The sequence below is a fragment of the Psammomys obesus genome, unplaced genomic scaffold (genome assembly GCF_907164565.1).
Source record: "Psammomys obesus unplaced genomic scaffold, mPsaObe1.curated_primary_1811, whole genome shotgun sequence".
Taxonomy (NCBI): Eukaryota; Metazoa; Chordata; class Mammalia; order Rodentia; family Muridae; genus Psammomys; species Psammomys obesus.
Genome location: NW_026596091.1, coordinates 1,332,582 through 1,356,744, shown reverse-complemented (window position 1 = coordinate 1,356,744; position 24,163 = coordinate 1,332,582). Strand labels below are relative to the sequence as shown.

At 40.9% G+C, this 24,163-nt stretch overlaps 2 protein-coding genes across 5 annotated transcripts in view; both read right to left on the bottom strand.

Moving 5' to 3' along the window:
• Positions 1 to 1,028: 1,028 nt before the first annotated feature.
• Positions 1,029 to 11,991, bottom strand: Mterf2 (mitochondrial transcription termination factor 2). Of its 4 annotated transcripts, none has more exons than XM_055627926.1 (4): positions 11,904 to 11,991; positions 11,184 to 11,265; positions 10,487 to 10,594; positions 1,029 to 2,413 (listed from the first exon to the last, which is right to left on the bottom strand). In XM_055627926.1, exon 4 carries the CDS (start codon positions 2,360 to 2,362, stop codon positions 1,208 to 1,210), a length of 1,155 nt encoding a protein of 384 aa, XP_055483901.1. In that variant the 5' UTR covers positions 2,363 to 2,413; positions 10,487 to 10,594; positions 11,184 to 11,265; positions 11,904 to 11,991; the 3' UTR covers positions 1,029 to 1,207. The 4 variants fall into 4 exon arrangements, with proteins under 4 accessions (XP_055483901.1, XP_055483903.1, XP_055483900.1 ...); XM_055627928.1 differs by having other exon boundaries at positions 10,487 to 10,584; XM_055627925.1 differs by lacking the exon at positions 11,184 to 11,265.
• Positions 11,992 to 16,765: 4,774 nt separating this feature from the next.
• Positions 16,766 to 24,163, bottom strand: part of Cry1 (cryptochrome circadian regulator 1) — a 52,361-nt gene continuing 44,963 nt past the window's right edge. The window contains exons 11-13 of the mRNA XM_055627955.1: positions 18,382 to 18,453; positions 18,202 to 18,309; positions 16,766 to 17,376 (exon numbers count right to left, since the gene is read on the bottom strand). Coding sequence (XP_055483930.1) covers positions 18,206 to 18,309; positions 18,382 to 18,453 — 176 coding nt within the window. The 3' untranslated portion in view covers positions 16,766 to 17,376; positions 18,202 to 18,205. The remainder of the gene's footprint in view (positions 17,377 to 18,201; positions 18,310 to 18,381; positions 18,454 to 24,163) is intronic.

Below are 24,163 nucleotides of genomic sequence, written 5' to 3'. Positions count from 1 at the left end.
ACATATGTATATATTCAAGTACACACTTGCGATTGAACCAAGGTGAAGCATGCACTCTGCCACTAAGCTACAGCTGCCAACATCTGGTCTTAACATTTTTTTTCCCTGGCAGTCCTGAGTGCTTTGAGTAAGTGCCTTACTTTGAGTCTTAGAACAGTAAGTATTAACTTCCTGGGCACTTGTTCCTATTTAATGTCCCAACTAAGGAAATGCACAAATTTGGATAGTGTGGAATACTTGCATTTGCTAAGAGAATGGAAGAAGAGGATAAGGACTGCATTTCTCATTATATTTGAGAAGCTGTGCACCATGTATAGTTAACTGTTGTGCATTACAACCAATGAATATTGTAGTAGTTACAAACTGTACACCTGAAAGTGAGCCAGTCTTTATCTGGGTAATGCTTATCTTAGAAATGGAAGTGGAAACACTACAACCAAAAGTGGTATCACATGAAGTAGATTTTCAGTCTTTTCATTAATTTCAAGTGCATGAATTAAATCTGAAATTATAGTTTCATACCCCATCCCCATAATATGTTTGCATTCCTTCCTTTTGCTGTCCAGGGAAAGGTGGAAATTTCTATTCCTGAAGATGAACAGAATTCAGATCTTAATAAATCACTCCACCATGAACCTCATTTCTGAAATGAGGAACATAATGAAAGGGTGTGTTTCTTAAGAGATTTCAAACTGACCACAGAAGTAGGCTCTTAACTAATTCTGGATGAGCAACATTCCTCGAAGATACCCATCCCACACACAAGGTGAGGTTAGCTCTCTCTAAAGGACCATGCTGCCCTGGTAATGACTCAGGGCTGGTGCTACGGAATTAACACTTTAGTAGCAACTCTAGGAACAAAAAACTTCATGTACTTTGATCAAGAGTGTGTACTTGTCAGTTCAAAATGATTCATGTAAACTATCACATGCCTGCCATTTAATATACAATGTTTTGGAGTAATAGTTCAAGGTCAAAGTTCCTTATCACATGCCTGCCATTTAATATACAATGTTTTGGAGTAATAGTTCAAGGTCAAAGTTCCTGACTTTATTTAAACACAATTTATATTTTAAAATACAGCAAATGAATCAAGAGACCATCATTTATGAGGTAACTCAAACACAACTCAGAATCTCAGTAGGTCCTAAGAATCATTAATGTTATAATGAATTGCTTAAGTCTTTGTGAACTGATCACTTTGCTGTCACTCTTCAACATTTAATGATGCCACAGGGTTAAAAAATGGCCTTCCTTGTTTGGCTTGCATTTTGGTAAAGTTATTCTCAAACTCCTTTTTTGTTCCATGTAGACTTGATAGATGTCCATCCTTTATTCTGTAGCCTAAAGAATTCAGCTTTCTTATTCTGTATTGAATTACCTGTGGTGTTAACTCAAGAACCATCGGTGACTCTCTTATTTGAGCTATGGAGATTCCTTCTTTCAGCAGTGCCTGGATTCTGTCTTCTAGAACTGGAGCCGGATAATAGAGAAGTGCAGGGCATTTCACAATTAACTGCCGTAGGTCACAGTCTGTGCACTCAAAAGTAGTCTTAGTGAAGGAAATGCTGTTCTGGATGCTTCCTGGCTGAAGTTGAAAAAGAAATCCTTTAAGTTTGGACAGAAGCTGAAGAACTTCAGAGTTTGTGAAGCCTTGTCCTTGAAGAAATTTTAGTATTTCATCTACAGCTGTAGGAGAATTTAACACAATGAATGGATTTTGGCTTAATAATTTAAGCAGCCACGCTTTAGCACTGGCTTCAGAGCCACCTAAATTTAGGTAGCTCTTCTGGAGAACCCCTATCATTCGTTTATTGTTGTCTACAGGATTATGGAAAATGCTAGAGGCCGTTGTCAGAAACCTGCTAATCACGATATTCTTGAGTCCCAGCTCTTGAAAGAACTGAACATTCAGTTTCTGGTTCTCCTGGTCCTTGACAGTAAAGAAAGGTTCTGGAAACTGGTTTATTAACTGGATTAACTCTTTGTCATTTTTGCATACCATCTGCCAGAGTTTCCTTTTGGTGTTAACAGCAGCAGGACTGCAAACAATGGCTTCTGGACAGCGTTCTAAAATACTGGCTATCACAGTTTTGTTGGCACCTAGTTCTTTCAAAATATTTGTAATCTCTTCAATGTAGGTTTCGTCCTCCAGAAGCACCCATCCTTTCAGTCTGCGGATTTTCCCAACGTCAACTGAACATGAACGGAGCTTTTCCACTGTTCTTATGTTTTCTTTGTTTGACTTACTGTCCGTTTCGTAGATGATGCATGCTGAAGGTTTGATTTTCAGAGCTGGTTCCAGCTTTCTGAAAAGACAGAGCCTACAGAGCTGGTATCCTGTCAGCAGCCTCCACGACATGCTGTGAGCGCTGTCTAATTCTCACATTCTAGGGGAATGTCCACATTGTGCCTGTGTGGAAGATGAAGGCTTTAAAGGAGCATTGGCATTTAGAATAGACACTTGGAAATCTGAGTTCTAAAGTAACTGGAAACGATTTAAGCTAGCCAGGAAGATGACTCCATTATAATAAATCTCATCACCCTTTATAAATACATTGTCTTTCTGAGCTCTGCATCCATCCTGGGAAGCAGGTACTCCAGGAGCAAGTCAAAGGCTGTGGGTTCAAAGGTTCATAGGCCTCAACTGTTATGACACAAATCCCCTTTCCTACAACTGGCATGTTTCTTTTTTTAGGTGGCATAGTACACAGGTAGTTGTTTTTTGAGGCTTGACATTTTTCAAGTTTATATTTAGCTCAGGTAGATGCTTAGGAAGGGAAGAAGTCATTTTTCATTGTTTTTAAAAGTATTTTTGCTGATGGGCTATAATCCAAACAGGTCAGTTTATTTTATTTGAAATGAGTATATAAATGCATATTTGCTCTATTATAACTATGCAAATGTGTACAAAGTGTTATGTGATGAGTGAAGCCTCTGAAAGTCAGGTCAGTTGTGATGGCGATGGTGCTCTTTGACTTAATGCTACTCCAGCCCATGCCTTTACCTGGCTTTAATTCACAGGGCAATGTTGGTAAGTTAGCTGCCTTCAACTAAACACAGGAGTCATTTGAGCAGTACCTTCCAGTCTACCCAAATATCCCTTGCCACCTTCATCTATTAGGAGATGGCTACACTGAAGCATTGCAGCCTCTGCGGATGATATAAGGGGCTGTAGTATTCCACTCCTGTCCTGGGGTCCTGGCTGAGCCCATGCAACAAAGCAAAGCATGCAAGGTTATTTCTTAGGTTGTATACGTCATGGGAGCCCATACAAAGATAAAACCCAAAGCAGGGTAGGTTACATTGAGGAGGACAAAGACAGTAAGATGCACGGAAGCAATGCTACTGAGCAAAGAGCTTAAAAGCTGTGGTATTTCAGTAAGGTTTGGTCTAAACTTATCCTTAAGAAGGATGTTACTCCTCTTAGTACAGTGAAGGTGGTTTTCTCATGAAACTTTCACCTTCTCTTGAACAGAAGAGTCAGAATGACCCAGCACCCACTTTTGAGTGGCTTTAATTCAAAATAGTCTTATGTCATGCTCTGATGTATTAATATGTCAGCCTCTTCACCACTGTGTCTTGTTTCTGGTAACATGCATACGCCCTAGGGTTTGGTAGACTTTTAGTTCCTGGGAGTATTGGAATGTCAGCCCTGCCACACACAGTGCTGTGTCCTTTATGGCTTTCTGTATTCATAGATTTGACAGGGTAAATGCAAAGACAGCCATTTCTAATCCTTGCCACTATCACTGCTCTTGCCATATATGCTGATGACTTTCAAGCCTGTCATAATCCAAATGATTACTCTGAAGAATATGATTTGAAGTGGTGGCTCACTGCTGGGGTCTATGGAGGCTAACACTGTAGGCATAGTTTCTGTTTTACTTGCAGTTTAGTTTTCTTCAGGCTATTCCTAATGCCGTAAGGCAAGACAAAATATATATATATTTTAATAGTTTCTAAGAGAACTTTCAATTTTAACAGGAAGGAGGTGGTAAGTATGATGAAGCCCAGGCAGATCTGGGTTGGGGGACTCCCTTCTCACTGTTGTGACTCTACAGATTCATGCTTCTCATTCCACATGCTGGGGAGACATGAAGGCTCTGTAGCTGAACTGCCTCTATGCCCAGCACTTATGGAGTGTTCCTGTAGTTTGTTAGCTTCACGCTAAACACAGTAATTCAAACAAAGCCTCAAGGGAAACTTGTCAGCAAGCATTAAAAACAGCCCTCCTCTGTAAATGAGAATAGCACCCATACCTTACAGGGGTACTACTAGAGTCAAATGCATTATCAAGTACATGAAGACAGCCTGGTACATAGTAAGTATTTAGTAACGGTGGTTCTCACTGGAAATTATCAGGAACCAAAGTCTTGTAGTGATACAACTTTAAACTGAATTTTAATGAGACGGGGGGAGGGTGTCTGGAAAAGGAGTTAGGGTAAGGAGGGTGAATATGGCCAAAATATACTGTATGCATGTATGAAATTCTCAAACAATAAAACTATATTTTAAAAAGGCTTTGAAGAGATTGCTTGTCCTTTTACTGGGAGACACATAAAAGATGCCATCCATGAGGAAAAGGCCATCCCCAGAGTCTGCAGGCACCGAGCTTTGGCCACTGCAGCCTCTACAAGTGATGGGGAATAAGCCCGTCATCTGTGATTAACCAGTCTGTTTTCTTGTACAGCCCACATGCATTAAAGCAAAATGTGTTCTGCTAAAGTAACAAACCCCAAATCGTTGAGTTTTAGATAGAAGTACAATTTACAAAAGACAAATGAGAATGTTTAAGTATGTCAGTTTTTCAAAATAACTCCATAAAACTAATACACACTGCAGCGTTGCTGAGTTCTGAGGAATAATATAAGGAGAAAAACTCAAAACTCCACCATTTATAGATAATTTAATACTTTGGTTTTTTAAGATAAGATCTTGCTATCTAGCCCTATTTGGACTGATACTTGATGTGTAGTCCATGCTTGTCTCAAATTCATGGCACTCATGCCTCAGCCTCTTTAGTGTTGGAATTTCAGGCATATTCCATGCTTGATGACAGCTGTTCATATTTTACTGTTTTTTAAAAATGATTCTTTATTGTTGTATATCTTTTAATATAAAGAGCAAAACTGCACATGGGAATTACATCTGAATCCTGTCTATAAAGTGAAATTGCAAAAACTCAATCTGTGCAAGTCCCAAATAGCCAAGGGCTCCTTGAGGGTTGGGGCAAATCTTGTATAGCTCGGGCACCATATAAAATAGCTGGCTTGGTTTGAGAGTCTCATCTTGCAAAATGACAGAAAATCAGCCACATTTCTAGGGCAACACATTCATTGACAGGCACTTCCTCAAATGAAGCAAAGTGAAGGCAGGCCATACATAACCCAATTAGTAGTCATCAAGACAGTCAAGGCTGCATCTTGTTGCCTTTCTGCTGGGCAAACAGTGTTAGCAATAAAAATGGAAAGCCTGAATAATAAATGTATGTTACAATTTCTTATTGAGTCCAACCATAGTATTAGAGTGCTAGAAAAGCATTTAGAACGAATGACATCCAGGGCGGGTGTGCTGACTATAGCTCACCCTTATTGCTGAATGGCTGTGCTATTTGCAGTTTGGCTAAATGCTGAGCATCTATCCATAGCATGTCATGTTTGAGCTTTAAAGTGAGTTTCTAGAATCTTAGAGGAGTCGAGAGCCACAGGTTGCTAAAGTCAGAAAAACCCATTCCAAATGACCTAAAGAACACAAGCATATAAGCAGTTCTGGCTATTCTGAAGTATGGAAAAAAACTCACTGGTGAAGTTTTGTTAGTGAGGCTGACCTTTGGCTAATATGTTATTTTTGGCCTTCTCTTTGCCTTTTTGTCCTTGATAAATCATAAACATTAATATACAAACTAATTATATAAGGAAAACAATGTAATTTTCTAGAATTGCATTCTTTGGTTCATTTTCAGTTGCTGCTATCTTTGAGCACATAAAAATAATCACTTTTTGAGAGAGAGGCAGAGGTTCTTATATTGTAGTTCCTTCTGTTTTGGCTCCCAAATGCTGGTGTTAGAGGCATGAGTTGTCAATTTTTAGCAAGTTATGGTAAGATGCTAATAAGACATGGTAGTATTTCAACCATTTTCAAGTGGCATTTTCAGTGGCTTAGGGTACTCTGACAATGCTGTACAACTATTAAGTATACTTAAAGAAATGCTTAACACCCTGAGTCATCAGGGAAATGCAAATCAAAACGACCCTGAGATTTCACCTTACACCCATCAGAATGGCTAAATTAAAAAACTCAAGTGACAACATATGCTGGAAAGGATGTGGAGAAAGGGGAACCCTCCTCCATTGCTGGTGGGAATGTAAACTTGTACAGCCACTTTGGAAATCAATCTGGCACTTTCTCAGACAATTAGGAATAGTGCTACCTCAAGATCCAGCTACACCTATATCTGAAATATGCTCAAGTATACAACAAGGACATTTCGTAGCAGTTTTATTTCTAATAGCCAGAATTTGGAAACAACATCTGGGTTGTTCCTCAACAGAGGAATGGATGCAGAAATTGTGGTATTTTTACACAATAAAATACTACTCAGCAATTAAAAACAAGGAAATCATGAAATTTACAGGCAAATGGTAGGAACTAGAAAAGATCATCCTCAGTAAGGTATCCCAGAAGCAGAAAGACACACATGGTATATACTCACTTAGAAGTGGATATTAGAAATATAACATAGGATAAACATACTAAAATCTGTACACATAAAGAAGCCAAACAAGAAGGACTCTGGGTAAGATGATCAATCCTCATTCAGAAAGGCAAATGGGATGGACATCGGAAGAGGGAGAAAACAAAACAAACAACAACAACAACAACAAAACAGGACAGGAGCCTACCAGAGAGGGTTTCTGAAAGGCTACCTACCCAGCAGTATATCAAAGCAGCTGCTGAGAATCATAGCCAAACATTGGCCAGAGTACAGGGAATCTTATGAAAGAAGGGGGAGATAGACCTGGAGGGGATAGGAGCTCCATAAGAGAGTAACAAATCCAAAAAATCTGGGCACAGGGGTCTTTTCTGAGACTGATACTCCAAACAAGGACCATTCATGGAGATAACCTAGAACCCCTGCTCATATGTAGCCCATGGCAGCTCAGTCTCCAAGTGGATACCCTAGTAAGTGTAACAGGGGCTCTCTCTGACATGAACTCATGGACTGGCTCTTCCACCACCTCCCCCTGAAGGGGAACAACTTTCCTAAGAGGAAGACAATGCAGCCACTCCTAATGAGACCTGATAGGCTAAGATCAGATGGAAGAGGAGGAGGACCACCCCTATCAGTGGACTGGGGGAGGGGCACAGGAGAAGAGGAGGAAGAGAGGATGGGATTGGGAGGGGATGAGCAAGGGGGCTACAGGTGTGATACAAAATGAATAAACTGTAATTAATAAAATATAAATTAATTTTTTAAAAAAGCATTACACCTAAGACTTTTCCTGTCAAACAAATTCTGTACCCACGAAACCAAACTATAACTCTCCACTCCTGTCCCATCTGGAAAGCTCCACTCTACTTTCTATCTCCATTCCTAGGTAGGTCATATAAGTGAAACCATTAGCACACATTAAGAAAAAAAATTCTGGCTTATTTGATTTAGTGTAATTCTTTCAAAGTCCATTCATGTACAAGTGTCAGAACAAGACACATTTCTCTTCAGCTTTTCAGTTGTGATATTTTCACAGCAAGTGTGTAAGTGTGTGTGCGTGTGCTTATGAGAGTGGGCACCCATACAGAAGATACCCACAGGTGTTGGTCCTCCCCTTCCACCTTGTTTGAAGGTCTTCCTGTAATTTATGATGCCCTATCATACATCCCACATGAGCTTTAGTTGTAGGCAGTCTCCTTCCTCCTCAATCTAACTTGCAATTCCTTGCATTGGACAGGGTGCTGCTATTCCTGGCCTGTGCTGCACACTTGGCTTTTTCTGTTGGAACATCTTAATCTGTAGGAAACTCCCTCTTCTACCCTGTCCAGTGATGACCCTAATCTTCTCAACTCAGATCTATAGCCTGCCCGTGGTCCTGCCTTATTCCTTCCTTCACTCTCAGCTCTGTCTCTGCCTCATCAAGTATACAGTATCTCCACTTCAACCTTTTGGTTTTCTAGTACATATAAGAACTGTATTTACAAGGCCGGCGAGATGGCTTAGTGGTTAAGAACACTAACTGTTCTTCCAGAGGATCCAGGTTCAGTTCCTAGCACCCACATGGCAGCTCACAACTGTTTGTAACTGTAAGAGCTGACACCCTCACACAGATATCCATGCAGGGAAAACAACAATGCATATAAAATTAAATTAAAACACCCATGTTTACAACACTATGCCCTGTTAACAGTGTAGAGCATTATGTACACAAAAACATCTAAATTAAAAACAACTTCAGATGGGCACTATGGCACACACCTGTTATCCCAGCAGTTGGGGAAGCAGAGGCAGGCAGATCTCTGAGTTTGAGGCAAGCCTGGTCTACAAAGTGAGTCCAGGACAGCCAAGGCTACACAGAGAAACCCTATCTGGAAGAAAATACAAACAACAACCGAAAAAAAAAACAAAAAACAAAAAAACAAAATCCAACTCCATTGCTAAAAAGTGCTAATGACCATCTGCACCTTTACTGATTGTAATTGTGGTGGCAGATGGCTTTGCCTCTCATGAAATTAATGGCTGTGGAGTGAACAGTGTTGATTGCTAAAAGTTTGATGACTTAAAAAAAAAAAACTTTTTATTAGTGTAGGGTGGGGGAGCACCTGCGGTGGTCAGAGGACAACTCAGCTGGTTCTCTTTTTGCACCTTTATATGGATTTTAGGATTGAACACAGGCCATGAGGCTGGCTCAGCGAGTACTCTGCTTGCTTAGTCATCTTGCCAGCCCCTGACCTTTCCACACAAGACTTCTTTGTAACATGTGATGCTACTTGATTGCATTTTCCTCAAATAGAACCATTTCAAAACCAAAGTCAGGCCTCTCAGACCCAGTGCTTTGTCAACTAAGTTGATGTGACACTCTTAAATCCTTTACTGTTACCCTCACCAGGAATGGATTCCACCTCAAGCAACCATTTCCTGGTCATCCATGAGAAGCAAATTTGATCTGCTAGAGTTTGATCTGGTGATTGAACAATGCAGTAATATCTCTGGATCCATTTCTAATTCTACTTTTGCCACATTCTGTATTTCCCTCACAAAACTCTACTCAAAGGCATCCGTGAAGGCTGAAATCTGCTCCCTTCAACTCCCAGAATGTTGACATCTTGTTCAACAGCAGCAGGAGCAGTGAGTCCTCTTCCCAAGATTGACAGTGAATTCTGCCCATATCCTAGGATTTTGTACCTCAAAAAAAAAAAAAAAAAAAAGAGGGGGCTGAGTGGTTAGAGGCACTGACTGCTCTTGCTGAGATCTTGGGTTCAAATCCCAGCACCTGCATGGCAACTCACAACTGTCTAGAACTCCAAGATCTGACACTCTCATATAGACACACATGCAGGCAAAACACCAATGCACATGAATAAATTAAAAAAAGAAAGGCCAGCAAGATGGCTCAGCAGGTAAAGGTGTCTGTTGCCAAGATTGATGATCCTACTTTAATCCCAGAGAAGAACATGATGGGAGGAGAGCACTGACTTCGGCAAGTTATCCTCTGGTCTCCCCACCACCTTTAAATATTTTTTTCCAACTTATTAAAAAAGACCAGCTCTCTCTACACAACATATTATCTATGAAGAACAATAAAGATAAGCAATCAAGTGAGGTCACATTCATATTAGTGCCTTCAGTTGTATCTTCTCCTGGATCTCCATCTTTCTTTCTCTGCAGTTCTGATGCTCACTGCTCCTCACTAGTCCCTGTTGTTCCCTATTCTTAGCTGATTCTTGCAGATCCTCCTCCTCCATCTTCTACATTCACAGCTCCCGAGAAAAGGCAACTTTCCTGCAATCAGAGCTGATGAATAGTTTCAATTTCTATTTTTCTCAGCTTTTGTAGCTTTCAGCATCCTTTGACTACTTGTTTTTTAAAATACTCTCTTGATGTCTTCCAAGCAGCTCCACTCTCCTTGTTCTCACTACTTCTCCACTCTGGCCACCTAATATCTGTCCTCTCTATAGGCTCATCTTTAGGCTTGGTAGCCTGAAATTCCAGCACTAGGGAGGCTGAGACATGAGTTTTAGGTCAGCCTGGTCTACATATAGTTTCCAAGTCAGCCTGGGCTGTAACAAAACAACCTTGTCTCAAAAAACCAAAATGTATTAAAGAAATAGAGACCAGGAATTTGAGAGTAATGGGTATGTGTGTTTGGCAAGGGTTGGGGGTAGATAGGGGAAGGGGAAAATGATCATTTTAATTAAAAAAAAAAAAAAAAACCACTTAAAATGGACAGGTTTTCTAGTGAAAAACAAGTAAATATCCTTTCCTTCTTACCTTGCAGTCTCTCCTGAAAGATCCCGTCCTTATCCAGGCCTTCACTCAGTCCACGTAGGACTTCTCTGTAGCTTGTCAAATGTGATTCTGTCACCTCTCTGCAACAGACTTTTCAATGGCACTTTAGTACAGACATCTGATAATTTGTAAGAAAGGCTCTTTGGGCTTTGTTGCCACCTGAATCTCTATTTCCCTCCCTCACAAACTACGTCACTTCTCAGCCCCTGTGGTGTAAACTTTTCCCACTACACAGTCCTCAAAGACTATGGATTACTTTCACTGAACTAAGGGTTACTGTCTCAAGGAACTACCTCTGAGCTTTCAGAATAGGTGGAGTCCCATGTCCCCTTTAAAGACACTCCTACTGCACCACAGACTGCAACTCTACCTGAGCTGGCTGTTTCTGCTTCAATATCCTACAAGAGCAGACCCTTTGATCACTACGTTGTAAGGAGTTGTTTCCCTGTCCTTCATGGACTGACATCACTGACTATGGAAGAGACAGACAGGCACCTTTCCATATGCTTTTGACTTTACAGTAGCGTGTATCAATTGTCCATCTATTCAACTGGTAGTTTTGTTGTTTTTTAAGCTCAGGTTTCGATCAGGGATGCTAGGTGCTAGCTCTCCTCCGGGGCTCACAGACCACCTGAGAACTTGAGAATTACACTTTCCAGGAAAATAAGGCCCTCCCCACCTTTTTCACTTCAGAACTGACTTTAGCGATCAGCGTGAGCAGCCTGTGTTGACTGTGCAGGCAGGGAGTCCATGCACGAACACTGTAATGACCAAAGAACACGGTCTGAAAGCAATCCAATCAAGTCAACAAATCAAGGTCCTGAAACAATGCAGTGGGCAAAAGTGGGCATCAGGAACACTCAGATGCTACTCCTTGGTGAAAGCGAATGTTAACAGTATTAGTCATTCAGAGTATTTTACTACTGCTCATTAAACCACAATCTAGCTTAAAAATTAGGTCAGGAGGCAGTGGCCAAGGCTGCCCATCTGATAATGGCAGTCCTGCTCTCAGCCTTGGGTCCTATGTACAATAATGCTCTTGGTAAAAAGGTCACGTAACCTGCTCTCTACAGTTTCATGCCTCTTAAACAATCTTGAGGTATGAAATGCATTTTTATATTAATAACAGCCCACTTGAAAACATCAATTTAAGTGCTGATCTGACAATTTTAAGTGAATTTCAATTTTGCAAGCAAATTGGTTAGAGTTAGAATACTGCAGGCACGCTACAGCGACACCGTATTTACACGTGCAGTCTCCCTTTTTCCGGAGAAACTTTCCACCCACGGTGCTCGGCGCTGGAGTGTCTGTGGGGACGTTCTCGGTAGGCAGCTGCTAATCCTGACCTCAGTGGGCTGGCATGAGGCTCAGCCCGAGCTGAAGGAAAAGGGTGGCTCACCTGTGGGCAGCAGTGCGAACATAGCCGGGAACCCTCACCATCACCTGCTTTCCCACCTCGCTCTGCAGGCCTCTCCACCCAGGAAACAGATCCTAGGTAACTGGCTAGGCTTCACCCCTTGGCTAGTAACCAATCAGAGCTCGGAAAACTGAGCAGGAAGTCACGCCTCCACCCTGAGGGTAGCCAATTAGACTATGGGGCACTGGCTCCCGTGAGACTCAGCGTGCCACGCAGCAGCGATTGTTGCTGCCCTTGCCACCTGGAGCTTCTGTCTCAGCGAACCTCTTAGTGGTTTGACGGTTTTTGTCCCTTAGAGAATGTCACAACCTGTTAAATTTTTAGAAGCTGTTGTCTGTAAGACGGAGCCATTCAGAAACCCTAAAACAGTTAAAAACATTGAAACCTGACCTTCCTGCCCATCCCCATTGCTGCTGTAACGCCAGGTCTGATTTCCTAAAAGCCTTTTCCTCCTAGATGATTTTGCCCAAATATTCCTGCAAAACTTGCCGAGTGCTTTACATTCTATCCATTCGTTACGGTTGCCCAAACTCACAAACCAAACAAACTAAAGCCAAAGCCAGAATCCTTTTCATCCAGCCAGCCAACAAATATTCACAGCCTGTTGCCTCAGCATCAAGCTTGCGGAAATGCAATGCAAGAGCCGAGGGTCGAGCAACAGGAAATGAAACACAAGAACAACATATTAACCGCAATTACAGTGAAGGGCTACCCAGGACAGAGTGCTCTGTGTGTTGTCTGCCATTGGAGCCAGGAAAATGGAGTTTCCCAGGCTGGTGGCCTGCCGCCTCACATTTCTAAGCACACAGGACTGAGATAAACTCAGGCTGTCCCCAACCCCTTAATGTGGAGTGGAGGCCAGTGACTACTTGTGTCCCTGAGAGCAATGCTTGACCCACAGTTAAACTAGTGAAAATTTTGGGTATATGCTGGGCCTTGAGGTAGAGCTATTCCCACTTTGCTGAGAAAGCACCAGATTTATTTCCAAAGTGGTTGTGCAAGTTTACATTCCCACCAGCAATAGAGGAACGTTCCCCTTTCTCCACAACCTCACCAGCATGTGCTGTCATTTGAGTTGATCTTAGTCATTCTTACAGATTTAAGATGGAATCTCAGAGCTGTTTTGATTTGCATTTCCCTGATGACTAAGTATGTCTCTTTAAGTGCTTCTTGGCCATTAGAAAATCCTCTATTGAGAATTCTGTTTAGCTCTATACCCCCTTTTTAAATTGAATTATTTGGTTTGTTGGTATTTACTTTGAGTTCTTTATATTAGTTCTATATTATTGTATTAGCCCTTTGTCAGATGTAGGGTTGGTGATTGCCATTTTGCTTTGTTTACAGTATCCCTTGCCTTTCAAAAGCTTTTCAGTTTCATGAGGTTCCATTTATTGATTGATCTTAGAGCCTGTGCTGTTGGTGTTCTGTTCGGGAAGTTGTCTCCTGTGCCAATGAGTTCTAATAGATTTAGTGTGTCTGGTTTTATGTTGAGGTCTTTGATCCACCTGGACTTGAGTTTTGTGCAAGGTGATAGATATGGATCTACTTGCAGTTTTTTTTTTTTTTTTTTTTTTTTTACATGTAGACAGGACTCCGGACTCCTAGTGGAGGGAGGGGAAAATCCAACCCATCCACAAAAATTTTGACTCAAAATTTACCCTGCCTACAAGTTGTGCAGGGATAAAGATAGAGCAGAGGTTGAGGGAATGTTCAACCAATGCCTGGCCCAACCTGAGACCCACCCCATGGGAGAAAGCCAACCCCTGACACCATTAAGGATACTCTGCTATGCATGTAGACAGGAGCTTAGCACAGCTGTCCTCTGAGAGGCTCCACCCAGCAGCAGATCAAAACAGATGCGGAGACTCACAGCCAAACATTGGGAGCCTTGTGGAAAAGTGGGAGGAAGGATAGAAGGACCTGGAGGGGACAGTATAAGACCAACAGAGCCAACTAACCAGGGCCTAGGGAGGCCTGTGGAGACTGAAGCACCAACCAAGGACCATGCATGGACTGGACCTAGGGCCCTTACACAGAGGTAGCTGATAGGCAGCTTGGGCTTCATGTGGGTTTCCTAGTAAGGGGAGCAAGTGCTGTCTCTGACATGAACTCTGTTGCCTGCTTTCTGATCACTTCCTCCTGGCGGGGCTGCCTTACCAGATCACAAGGGAAGAGGATGCACTTAGTCCTGATGCGACTTGATGTGTTGGGGTTAGTTGGTGGTCGGGTACACTTTTCTGAGTAGGGGAGGGGGAGTGGGGAGGAGGAAGGATGGAATGGGGAGGAGAGGAGGGAGGAGCCTGTTTGGGATGTAAAGGGAATAAATAAATAATTAAACACGCCTTGAGAAATCTTAATCAAATATTATAAGCTTGTGGTTCATTCTCAGTGGGCTTTAGTTAGAGGAACTGACAACTTGGCCTTGAGTTTCTTATCCTGATCTCAAGATCATTTCTAGTCTTCAGGATACTCCAGAATTAACTGAGCAGGTACTACATAGATGGGTAGGTTATCTATGTCCAATAACTCTTCTTGGTATATCATCACTCTATTCATGGATTTATTACACATTTAAAGAATTTGGAATCCATGGTTAAGATGTGCTATTCTCTTTTGGGAAAAGGAAATTACAGTAAGATATAGAAAAGGATTAGTTACACCTGTAATGAGGGAGACTCGGAGGGGTTCAAGGACAGCCTGGGCTACATAGTAATTCCAGGCCAGCTTGAGGTAGAGCATAAGATTGTATCTCAAAAACCCAACCCAAACCAACCCCCACACCCCCAATTAAACAATAAAAGTAAAAGTGACAGGTGGTAAAGGCTTGGAATGGCATGCTATGCAGTCACTGTCAGGAAGGGGAGGTGGGACTGAGCAGCGACCACTGAAGGACTGTGTCCCTGTGCACCATAATCAAAGCAGACACGAACTCAGCTGCACTAACTGCAGCCAATGAATGCAGCTCAGACTTTGCCACCTCCTTACAGTGCATTTTTAGGGCCTGGCACTCAGAAAAAGCCTTAGGAAGAACAAAGTGATGAGACTACTACTCTGCATTATTTTCTTCAAGAAAATTACAAAATGAGACAATTCTGGAGTCTCTAGTATATACAAGAAATAAAAAATTATAATGGTAACAGTGGCTGTAATGAGAATGGCCCCCATAGGCTTATTGTTTGAATTTGTGGCTCCCAGTTGGTGGAACTGTTTGGGAAGGATAAGGGGTGTGGCCTTGCTGGAGGAGGTGTGGCCCTGGGGAAGGCTTGAAGTTTCAAAAGGTCCTTGCCATTCTCAGTGCTTCCTCTGAGCCTGTTAGTTATGGATCAAGATGTGAGCTCTCAGCTGTTCTTTTGTTCTGCCATCCTGTACTCTAACCCTCTGAAACCCTAATCCAAATTAAATGCTTTTATAAGTTTCATTGGTGTTTTATCACAGCAACAGAAAAGTAACTAGACAATGGCTATTGCTTTTTTACATGTAAAAGTCACTAATTTAAGTACATGAGAAAAACATAAGAAAGCTGTATAAGCTAATTCAAAAGCTTGGTTTCTTTGATTCAATTTTCCAAAGTGCGGAGTAGTTAGAATTTAAGGATTCAGGAAGCTGGCTCTTTTCTCTGTTCATGAGCCCACTTGCACTCTTGCATGTGCCTTTTCCTTTCTTAATAATGTCTATTTCTATTCCACACCCAATTTAAAAGGCATGACTTTTTCTCTCTCCTGCTGCTGCAAGGATTTACCCACCTTGAACAATGTTTTCTCTTAAACTCTAATAAATTATTCTTAAGCTAAAATATCTAAAAATGAAGCCAAATTAATAATAATAATGATAATAATAAATTTTGAAACCGGGTTTCTCTGTATAACCTTGGCTGCCCAGGACCTTGCTATGTAGACTAGGCTGGCCTCCAAAACTCACAGAGATCTGCCTGCCTCTTCTGAGATTAACGGTATATGCCACTACACCTGGTTTAAACAAAAGAACTTTAATACTTCAACCTTTAGTAGGCTTTTGATGACTTACTTCTGTTTATTAGGGGGAGATACAACTGGTGAAAGACAACCGGAACACTACTGTTTTTAATAGTGCTGAAAAGGAAGGTGGGCCCTGGTCTTCTTGACTTTCTTTCTTATTGTTGGAATTTACTGAGCATTATTAACTGGTTATAAGGCACCCAGGACCTTACACATTCTAGGCAAGTGCTCTGCTTTTGACACCTCATCACTCCCTCGTCCCACCGTGCTGAGTGTTTATTACTACTGAAGATAGGAAAATAAAAAGCCAATGGTTAACACAGCTTGTAGTATAAAAGTGCCTAACAATACAGTAAGGAGAGCGACAGTGTTAAGAATGGCAGCCAGCCTGTAACCCAGAAAGCCCTGCAGTCTGCAGCTCACATTTATGGGGCTCGGCTGTGTGCCCTGCAGTACTAATGAGCACTTTGCCTGAGACTGGACTATGAGGCGGGTATTATTCTTACTCTCACTTAAGATGGAAAAACGAAGGCAGAAAGGTAACGTCTTGCCAAGACCCCAAAGCTAATCCCTGGAAAGACAGACTTTGAACCTCAGAATGCACACTCTGACCTACTGCCTCACACAGCCTGACTTACATGACAGAACCCATTATGTGAAAACAGACAAACAAACCACACTTTCAATCTGTCTTCTAGATAATTCTGAAATTATCTAGATCGATGGTACCTATTCTTTCATTCAAAATGGTGGCATGTGGTTTCTATTACTTGTAAACTATTTTCTGTACTCTGTAATCACACCTCACATAGTAATTCTCTTACCAAAAAACCAAACATAATGAAAAAAATGAACACCAAGTACACAGGGTTCCATGTTTGCATATACTTTAATAACAAAGTCACTTTAGCTGTAGATGAACAAGAAAAGGGGGAGACAGTGTGGGTCGGAGCAGCTGCACATGGCAGACTGTCCATGCTGACAGAGGCATACACATCTTGATTACATATATTTTCTAAAGCATTATTATCAAAGACTGCAAAATTAGAACAACAATAACAAGAAAAATGTGTCCTAAAATTTTAACAAAGTCTTTTAAGAAAGTCTAAAAACTTCCCATTTTCCTGCAATGACTCTGAAAACTTTTCAGTTTTATTTCAGAATATCTGTTAACTTACCATACATGAAATTTTATTTTACCATACATGAAAAATTATCAAAAATATACTGATGAGTCTATACTAACTGACTCTATTTACATTAAGCAAATCTGTTACCAAGTTCTTATATACAAATTACCACTTGTCCTATGTGACATTCATTAAAAAGTTAAAAACCACAGAAATGTTATTAGAAATAATGTTTGAAATGTAACTGTTTTCCATGAATGAATGAATGAATGACATTTTAAAATAATTTAAATGAAAAGTACTGACTTTCCCACCAATTTCAGCTGCGACAGTACTCCTCCTGCATGCTTTCTGTGATTTAAAGGGGGAAAAAAACACAAGTAAAACTTCACTGCAAAGAATTAAATAATAATAAACTGATGAGCATTTACTGACTTTAACTTCACGAAATGTATATTTAGGTTGGCATAAAAACTAACTGATAATATAAAGCTTAAGATAACCAAAAATATGAAAAACCTTTAAAAGCTGGCAAAAGTACAATGTAAATACTTTTTTTTATTAAATCACAAAACAGTATCAAAAATGCAATTAAAATGGATGTTATAGGAACCTTTTTGCTACTTCTGAAAAGGCCCAGCATTGCTTAAATATTAATGATTTAGGTTTTATAAGCAGCACAACAGAGAAGATAAAAGCATCGACTGAGAATACATTGTGTGTGTGTCATCCTAGCATTTGGAAAGATAGTGTAGGAGGATTGCTGTAATTGAGAGGCTAGCCTGTGTGTGAGTTAAAGGGAAGCTAGCCTGCACTACAGAGTGAGGCCTTGTCTCAAACCCCTTCCCTCCTTAACTGTAAATAGAGTAAAGATTTGGCAGAAGGCTTTAGAGGGACTGTATTAAGGTTACTTAAATGAGGAGGCTCCTTTGGTTCAGGTTTACAGTTCTATTGTAAGAGAACCTTGTCTTCAGAAGCACAAGCTTTGCAAGTTGACACAGTGGGCTTGAAAGCACTGCCATAAGTGCAGTGCTATGTTCAGTACAGGGCTTCTCTCCTGTTCAGTCAGTGGCTGCGTTAAAACAACTGCTCATATGTTGGAGGATAGATCAGTCCTCACTTGGAAATTAATTATATACTGTACTAAAGCAGGGAAGAAAAGACCTAAGTATTTACCATATCAGTTACTGCTCTGTCGCTGGACTTTGGGACCAACACTCTGTGTGTCCTCTTCCTGACTAGGGCGCTTCCCATTGCCGAGGCCAGTGCCCATGGAGCTTCTCCCTACATATTTACAAAGGCACATATGAGCTGGGCCAGGGGAGGGCAGGGGGTGCTCCTGTGCTTTGTACTTACCGTGCTTTAGCAGGTGAGTTTGCTGACTATCTCCGTGAGCATAATGTAAAATACCACTTCCTTGAGAGCAACCTGTATTTAAAACAAAAGAAAACAACTTAAAAACTTAACATATATGTATTAGGACCATAAGGCTAATTTTTAGTATTTGTATTTAAGTTTACTTATATGCTTTTCTCAATCTTAGCTCAGACAAAATGAGTTCCAGGGTAGCCAGGGCTATGCACAGAGAAACCTGTCTCATAAAACCATAAACAAAGAAATAATAAAAATCACAATCTCAAATCAAGAAAACCTAATTCAGACTGAGTATTGACATTCAAGGCTGTCTTTTATTTTGAGGGTAGTGTTTACATGAATGTATTTTTGTGTATATGTACATGTCATGTATGTGCTTGCATCAGACCAGAGGTTGCTGTTGTCTTTCTCTACCGTGTTCCTGATTAGTTTTTCAGACAGGGTCTCTCACTGAGCCCAGAGCTCCACCAATTGGCTAGACTGCATAGCCAGTAAGCTCCAGGTCCTCCTGTATCTGTTTCTTGCCAGTGCATCGCACACCTAGCTTTTACAAGTGTGAGTCCTTGCACAGCAGGCACTTTGCCAAGTGAGCCATCTCCTATTATTTTTTTGAGGTTTATTTTTAGCTATGTGGGTATGTGAATATCAGTGCAGGTGCCCACAGAGTCAGGGTTGTCAGAATCCCCTGGAGCTGGAGTAACAGGCAGTTAGGAACCACCAAAGTGGAGGTTCTTAGCAGTATGTACTCTTAACTGAGCTGTCTCTTCAGCCTTCCTTTTCTAACATAAATTCCTTTACCAGATGATAATGGAAATGTGAACACAAAGGGAAAACACGGGCAGCAGTGAGAAGGATACCCTTCCTTCATCCTGTCCTTTGGTCCACATTCTTCTGTCAGAACCCAAATGTATTTCAGTGGAGATAAGAAAGCTAACTGAAGAATTAAACAACTCAGATAACAAACACTGACATGGAACAGTTACTTTTATCAACCCTTTCACAAAGAAAAACATAAGGAAATTGACTTCTTACAACAGAAAAACTTTAAAGAAACTTTTTTTTTTTTTTCTGTGTCAGTGTGCCCAGATTCTGAAAAGTATATGCAAGCCAGGTGTGGTACATATTTGTAATCCAGAAATGCAAGAGAGAAGCTTAGGAACAAGAAGTTCAAGGACATCCTTGCCAAATACATAGTGAAACTATCTCTAAACAAACAAACAAGCAACTCCAAACAAACCATAGGGAAAGAGAGAAAAAGAACATATAACCATATGGCCCATGTGATAGGTCACCCCAAGACTATATTTGTTTTTGTTCAGCATAGTGGTGTATACTTGCAATCCCAACACGGAAGGTCAAGGCAAGAAGATTGCCACAAGGCCAGCCTGATCTACCTAGCAAGTTCCAGGTCAGCTATGATATATAGCAAAACCCCATTTAGTAAATAAATACTGAATACACTTACTTTTTCCCCCTTTTATTGGCAATAGATTCTTTCTGGGCAGTAGTGGCACATGCTTTTAATCCCAGCTCTTGGGAGGCAGAGACAAGGGGATCTCTGTGAGTTGGAGGCCAGCCTAATCTACAAAGCAATTTCCAGAATAGCCGGGGCTACCTAAAAAAACCCTGTCTTGAAAAAAAAAAATTTTTTTTTCTCATATAATATATCCTGATTATAGTTTCCTTTTCCCTCAGCTCCTCCCAGTTCTTTCTCACCTGGCCTCCCCTCCAGATCTACTCACTTTCTGTTTCTCATTATAAAAGAACAGATTCTAAGAGATAACAATCAAACAGGATAAAATGTAATATGATAAAACAAAAACCATCACATCGAGGCTGGACAAGGATACCCAACAAAAGGAAAAGTCCCAAGAGCAGGCACAAGAATCAGACCCACTCATTCACATACTCAGGAGTCCCATAAAAATGCTGAGCTGAAAGCCATAGTATATATGCAGAGGATGTGGTGCAGATCTGTGTAGGCCTGTGCATGCTGCTTCAAGACTACTTATTTCTAATCAATTTTCATCAAGTGTTTTTGGATAAAGAATTTCATTTTTCATGTACTGAGAATTTGAAAACTGGTTATCTTGGATAAGAACCTAAATTCCTGGGAAGGTATACCTCTATACTGTAATAAAGAAGCAAGACAGGCAATAGTGGTGCACACCTTTAATCCCAGCACTCAGGAGGCAGAAGCAGACGGGTCTCTGAGAGAGAGGCCAGCCTGGTTTAAAGAGCAAGTTCCAGGACAGCCAGGGCTACACAGGGAAACCCCATCTTAAAAAAAACTGACCAACCAACCAAACAAAAAAGAGAGAAAAGAAGCACTCATATTGCTACTTTAATTCACATTAAAATAATTGATTCTGTCATTCACAGAATGGCCACTTTCTAGTTATACTGAAACATACATCATTTGAACTTGTAATGGGAATAAGGGTCACTGTTCCCATTTAGAACTTGTTGCCATGCATTACTGTATAGCATGTCTACACCTTCAGGAAGCTATGTTATTAATTTTAATGTCACTGACATGTGCATGTAAAGATAGATACATGGTAAGCTCATGTTCTATGTATCATATTATAATAAAATGTCAGCAAATACATTTTTTTTTGAGACAGGGTCTCATCATATAGTTCAGGCTTTTAAGAGCCTTGAGAGCCTTCCTCAAGTATATCAGTGCCCCTGCTAACAATACATCTTCACTACTGTAGTTACTTATACATTTCCATGTTACTTTATTTATCTGCAGTTTACACAGTTGCTGCAGACACCAGGGATATAACTGTTATTAACACACAGGATCTATACTACAGGGCTCAGAGTCCAAGAGTAGCAGGCAGAATATAAACATAAATTACAGAGTGTTATTAGGACACAGTGGTGATTCTGAGCAGGGAAAGATCAACCTTGTCACAGGAAGGTCCTTAAACAAGTAAGAAAATAATAACTTGGTTTCAGTTTCTCAAGTTTATCAATTCTAGTCCTTCTTCAGATATTAAGTGAATGAACTCGAAAACAAAGTGCTGAGTAAAAACAGCTGGACCCCCTGCCCACAGAGAGACAGATGGACAGACACAGAGATACAGCCACATACAGAGAGATGAGACACAGAGAAACAGAGCTATACACATACAAATCCCTATCTCCCTGTCTCAGGGTCTTTACTACAGTATACTAAAAAATGCTGAGAGCAGGGAAGATACCAACAGATGAAATCAACAGTGTTTTATTAGTGTGTGTGTGTGTGTGTGTGGGGGGGGGGTGACCTGTAAGAGTTCTGTCTTTCTATCATGTGGGTCCTAAGGATCAAACTCAGGTTGTCAGGCTTGGTGGTAGGTACCTTCTAGAACCAATTTACCTACCCAAAATTAACTTTTTAAAAAAGTGTGGTGATGTATGCCTGTAATCTCAGCGTTCAGAAGGCTGAAACAGGCTGCTTTCAAGCTTGAGGACAACCTCGGCTATATAGTAATCCACTATCTTGAAAACAAAGCCAGTTTACTTCTGGGATTAAGCCATGCTCAGCTGGTAGCCTACAGAGCATGCACAAGACAGTGGGTTTGATACCAGCACTAGAAAAAAAAAAACTTGTTCCAGAAAGTTCTGAATGAGCAAAAGTATTGCCTGATCATTCTCCCTTTATGTTACAGAGCCAATAGCACAGAATGGTTTTTCATAAAATTCTGACTTAAAAACTCAAACATACTGGGCAAAAACTACATAGACTATATTGGAAATTGTCTGGCTATAGCAGGGAGTTCTCACATAGGAACTACAATGACTATGACTGCATGAACAAGACATGCACAAGATCAGGGCAGACAAAATCCCAGCACTGATATGGGAGGGAGTTATGAACTCCCACACCTACCTTGAGGAGTTACTGGCAACTGATACCTGCTTGAAGGTGTCAGCTTTCTTCAGGAATGTGGGTCCTGGAGAGTACCAGGCTCCTGTAGGTGGTTACGCCTGAGCAGCTGGACTCACCATGTGGACTCAGTGAGTTGTAAAAAGAGAACACCGGAAACTGGAATAATTTCAAGTGAGGGTGGAAGAGTGCGTGAGGGTGAGGGACTGGACAAAAGGGAATGGGGTGGATTTGATCAAAACACTGTATGCATGTATGAAATTCTCAAAGGTTCTGAAAGACAATGCGCTTAAACTGTAATAGAGACTATGCGAGATGGAACTATATGAGGCATTTCTTTTACATTTTTCCAAGTTTTCTAAATTACATTAAAATTTATTTTATTGTTTCCTACTAAAATGAATCACTTATGCCTACTGTTCATTAGAAGTCTATGTGCAGTATGGGAAAGGGGCTTGTTATAGGTCTTCTAATATAGTCATCTAAATGGCTCTGGTGGGTATTACAGTCAAATATGACAGCATCTAGAATCACCTAACAGGTAAGTCTCTGGGCATGCCTCTGCATAGACTAGTAGGCTGGGCTCCTAACTGAATAAAAGGATACAGCAAGCTGAGCAGCAGCCTCCACCATCTGCTTCTCCACTGTGGATGTCATGTAACCAGCTGCCTTAAATTTCTGCCACCATCACTTCCGTACCTTGGCAGATTCTATGCTTGATTGTGAGCTAAATTAATCCCTTTCTCCCTTACATTGCTTTTGTGAAGACATTTTATCACAGTACGATGAGTAACTAATACAATGGCTGAGAGTGCGGCATAAGTTTCCGTTCTTTGTTTCTGTATCAATAAAACTTATTTGGTGATGTATATGTGTATGCATAGTTTGTGTATGTATATTTGTTGTTGGTGGTGGTTGTGTTGTGTGTATGTGTGTGTAGATCAGAGAACAACTTTCAGGAAGTTTCTCCTTCAACCAATGAATGGGTCCCAAGTGATTGAACTTAGTTCATTAGGCATCTGGGAGAGGAGAACTGCATTTGAAATCCATGGTTTCTTTTCAGATTCATTTGCAAAACAAAGCACCAAACCTGCCAGCTATTTACCATGTCCATAGTTCCAGCCCTGAGACTGAGGGAAAATGAATCTGAGGCCACTGCCTAAGACAAAGTTCAAGACTGTATCAAATGAAGAAACAGGAGGTGGAGCGGGGTGGAGCTCAAAGAGTTCTGCCTAGCGTACAGGGCAGCCCTGAGTTTAATCCTCAGCACCTCATAAAAACTATGTACACAGCTGCAATCCCAGCCTCAAACTCACAGAGATCTGCTTGCCTCTGCCTCCTGAGTGCTGGGATTAAAGGTGTACACCACCACTGCCTGGCTAAATATTTACTTTTTAAAGGGGTTTTATTCTCAGTTAGGGAATATAGCTCAGGGTGTAGAACTCTTTATGCCAGCATAAAAATTCTGGCTTCAATTCTCAGTACCATAAAAAAAAAAAAGGAAAAAAAGCTTTATTCTTAATACTAGCTTTAAAAAAAAAAGCACTTCTGAAATGATGTTTTGTTTTGAACCTAGTTACTCAGCTTCATGTGATCTTTAGTTATAACCTAAGAAAACTAATGTAATAACTCAAATTTCTAATATACACTGACCTTTTAAAAATTTATGTTTGTCTGAGTGTTTGCTTGTCCTTATGTACATCCTGTTTGTGCAGATATCTAAGGAGGCCAGAAGAGGGTGTCAAGATCCCTGAGGCTGAAGTTACAGGCAGTTGTGAGACTTGGGTCCTCTCCAAGAGCAGCAAGCACTCTTCACCAACGAACCATTCATCTCTCCAGCCGTTAGGCTGACTTTCAACACTACTGTCACACACTGAAAACTGATTA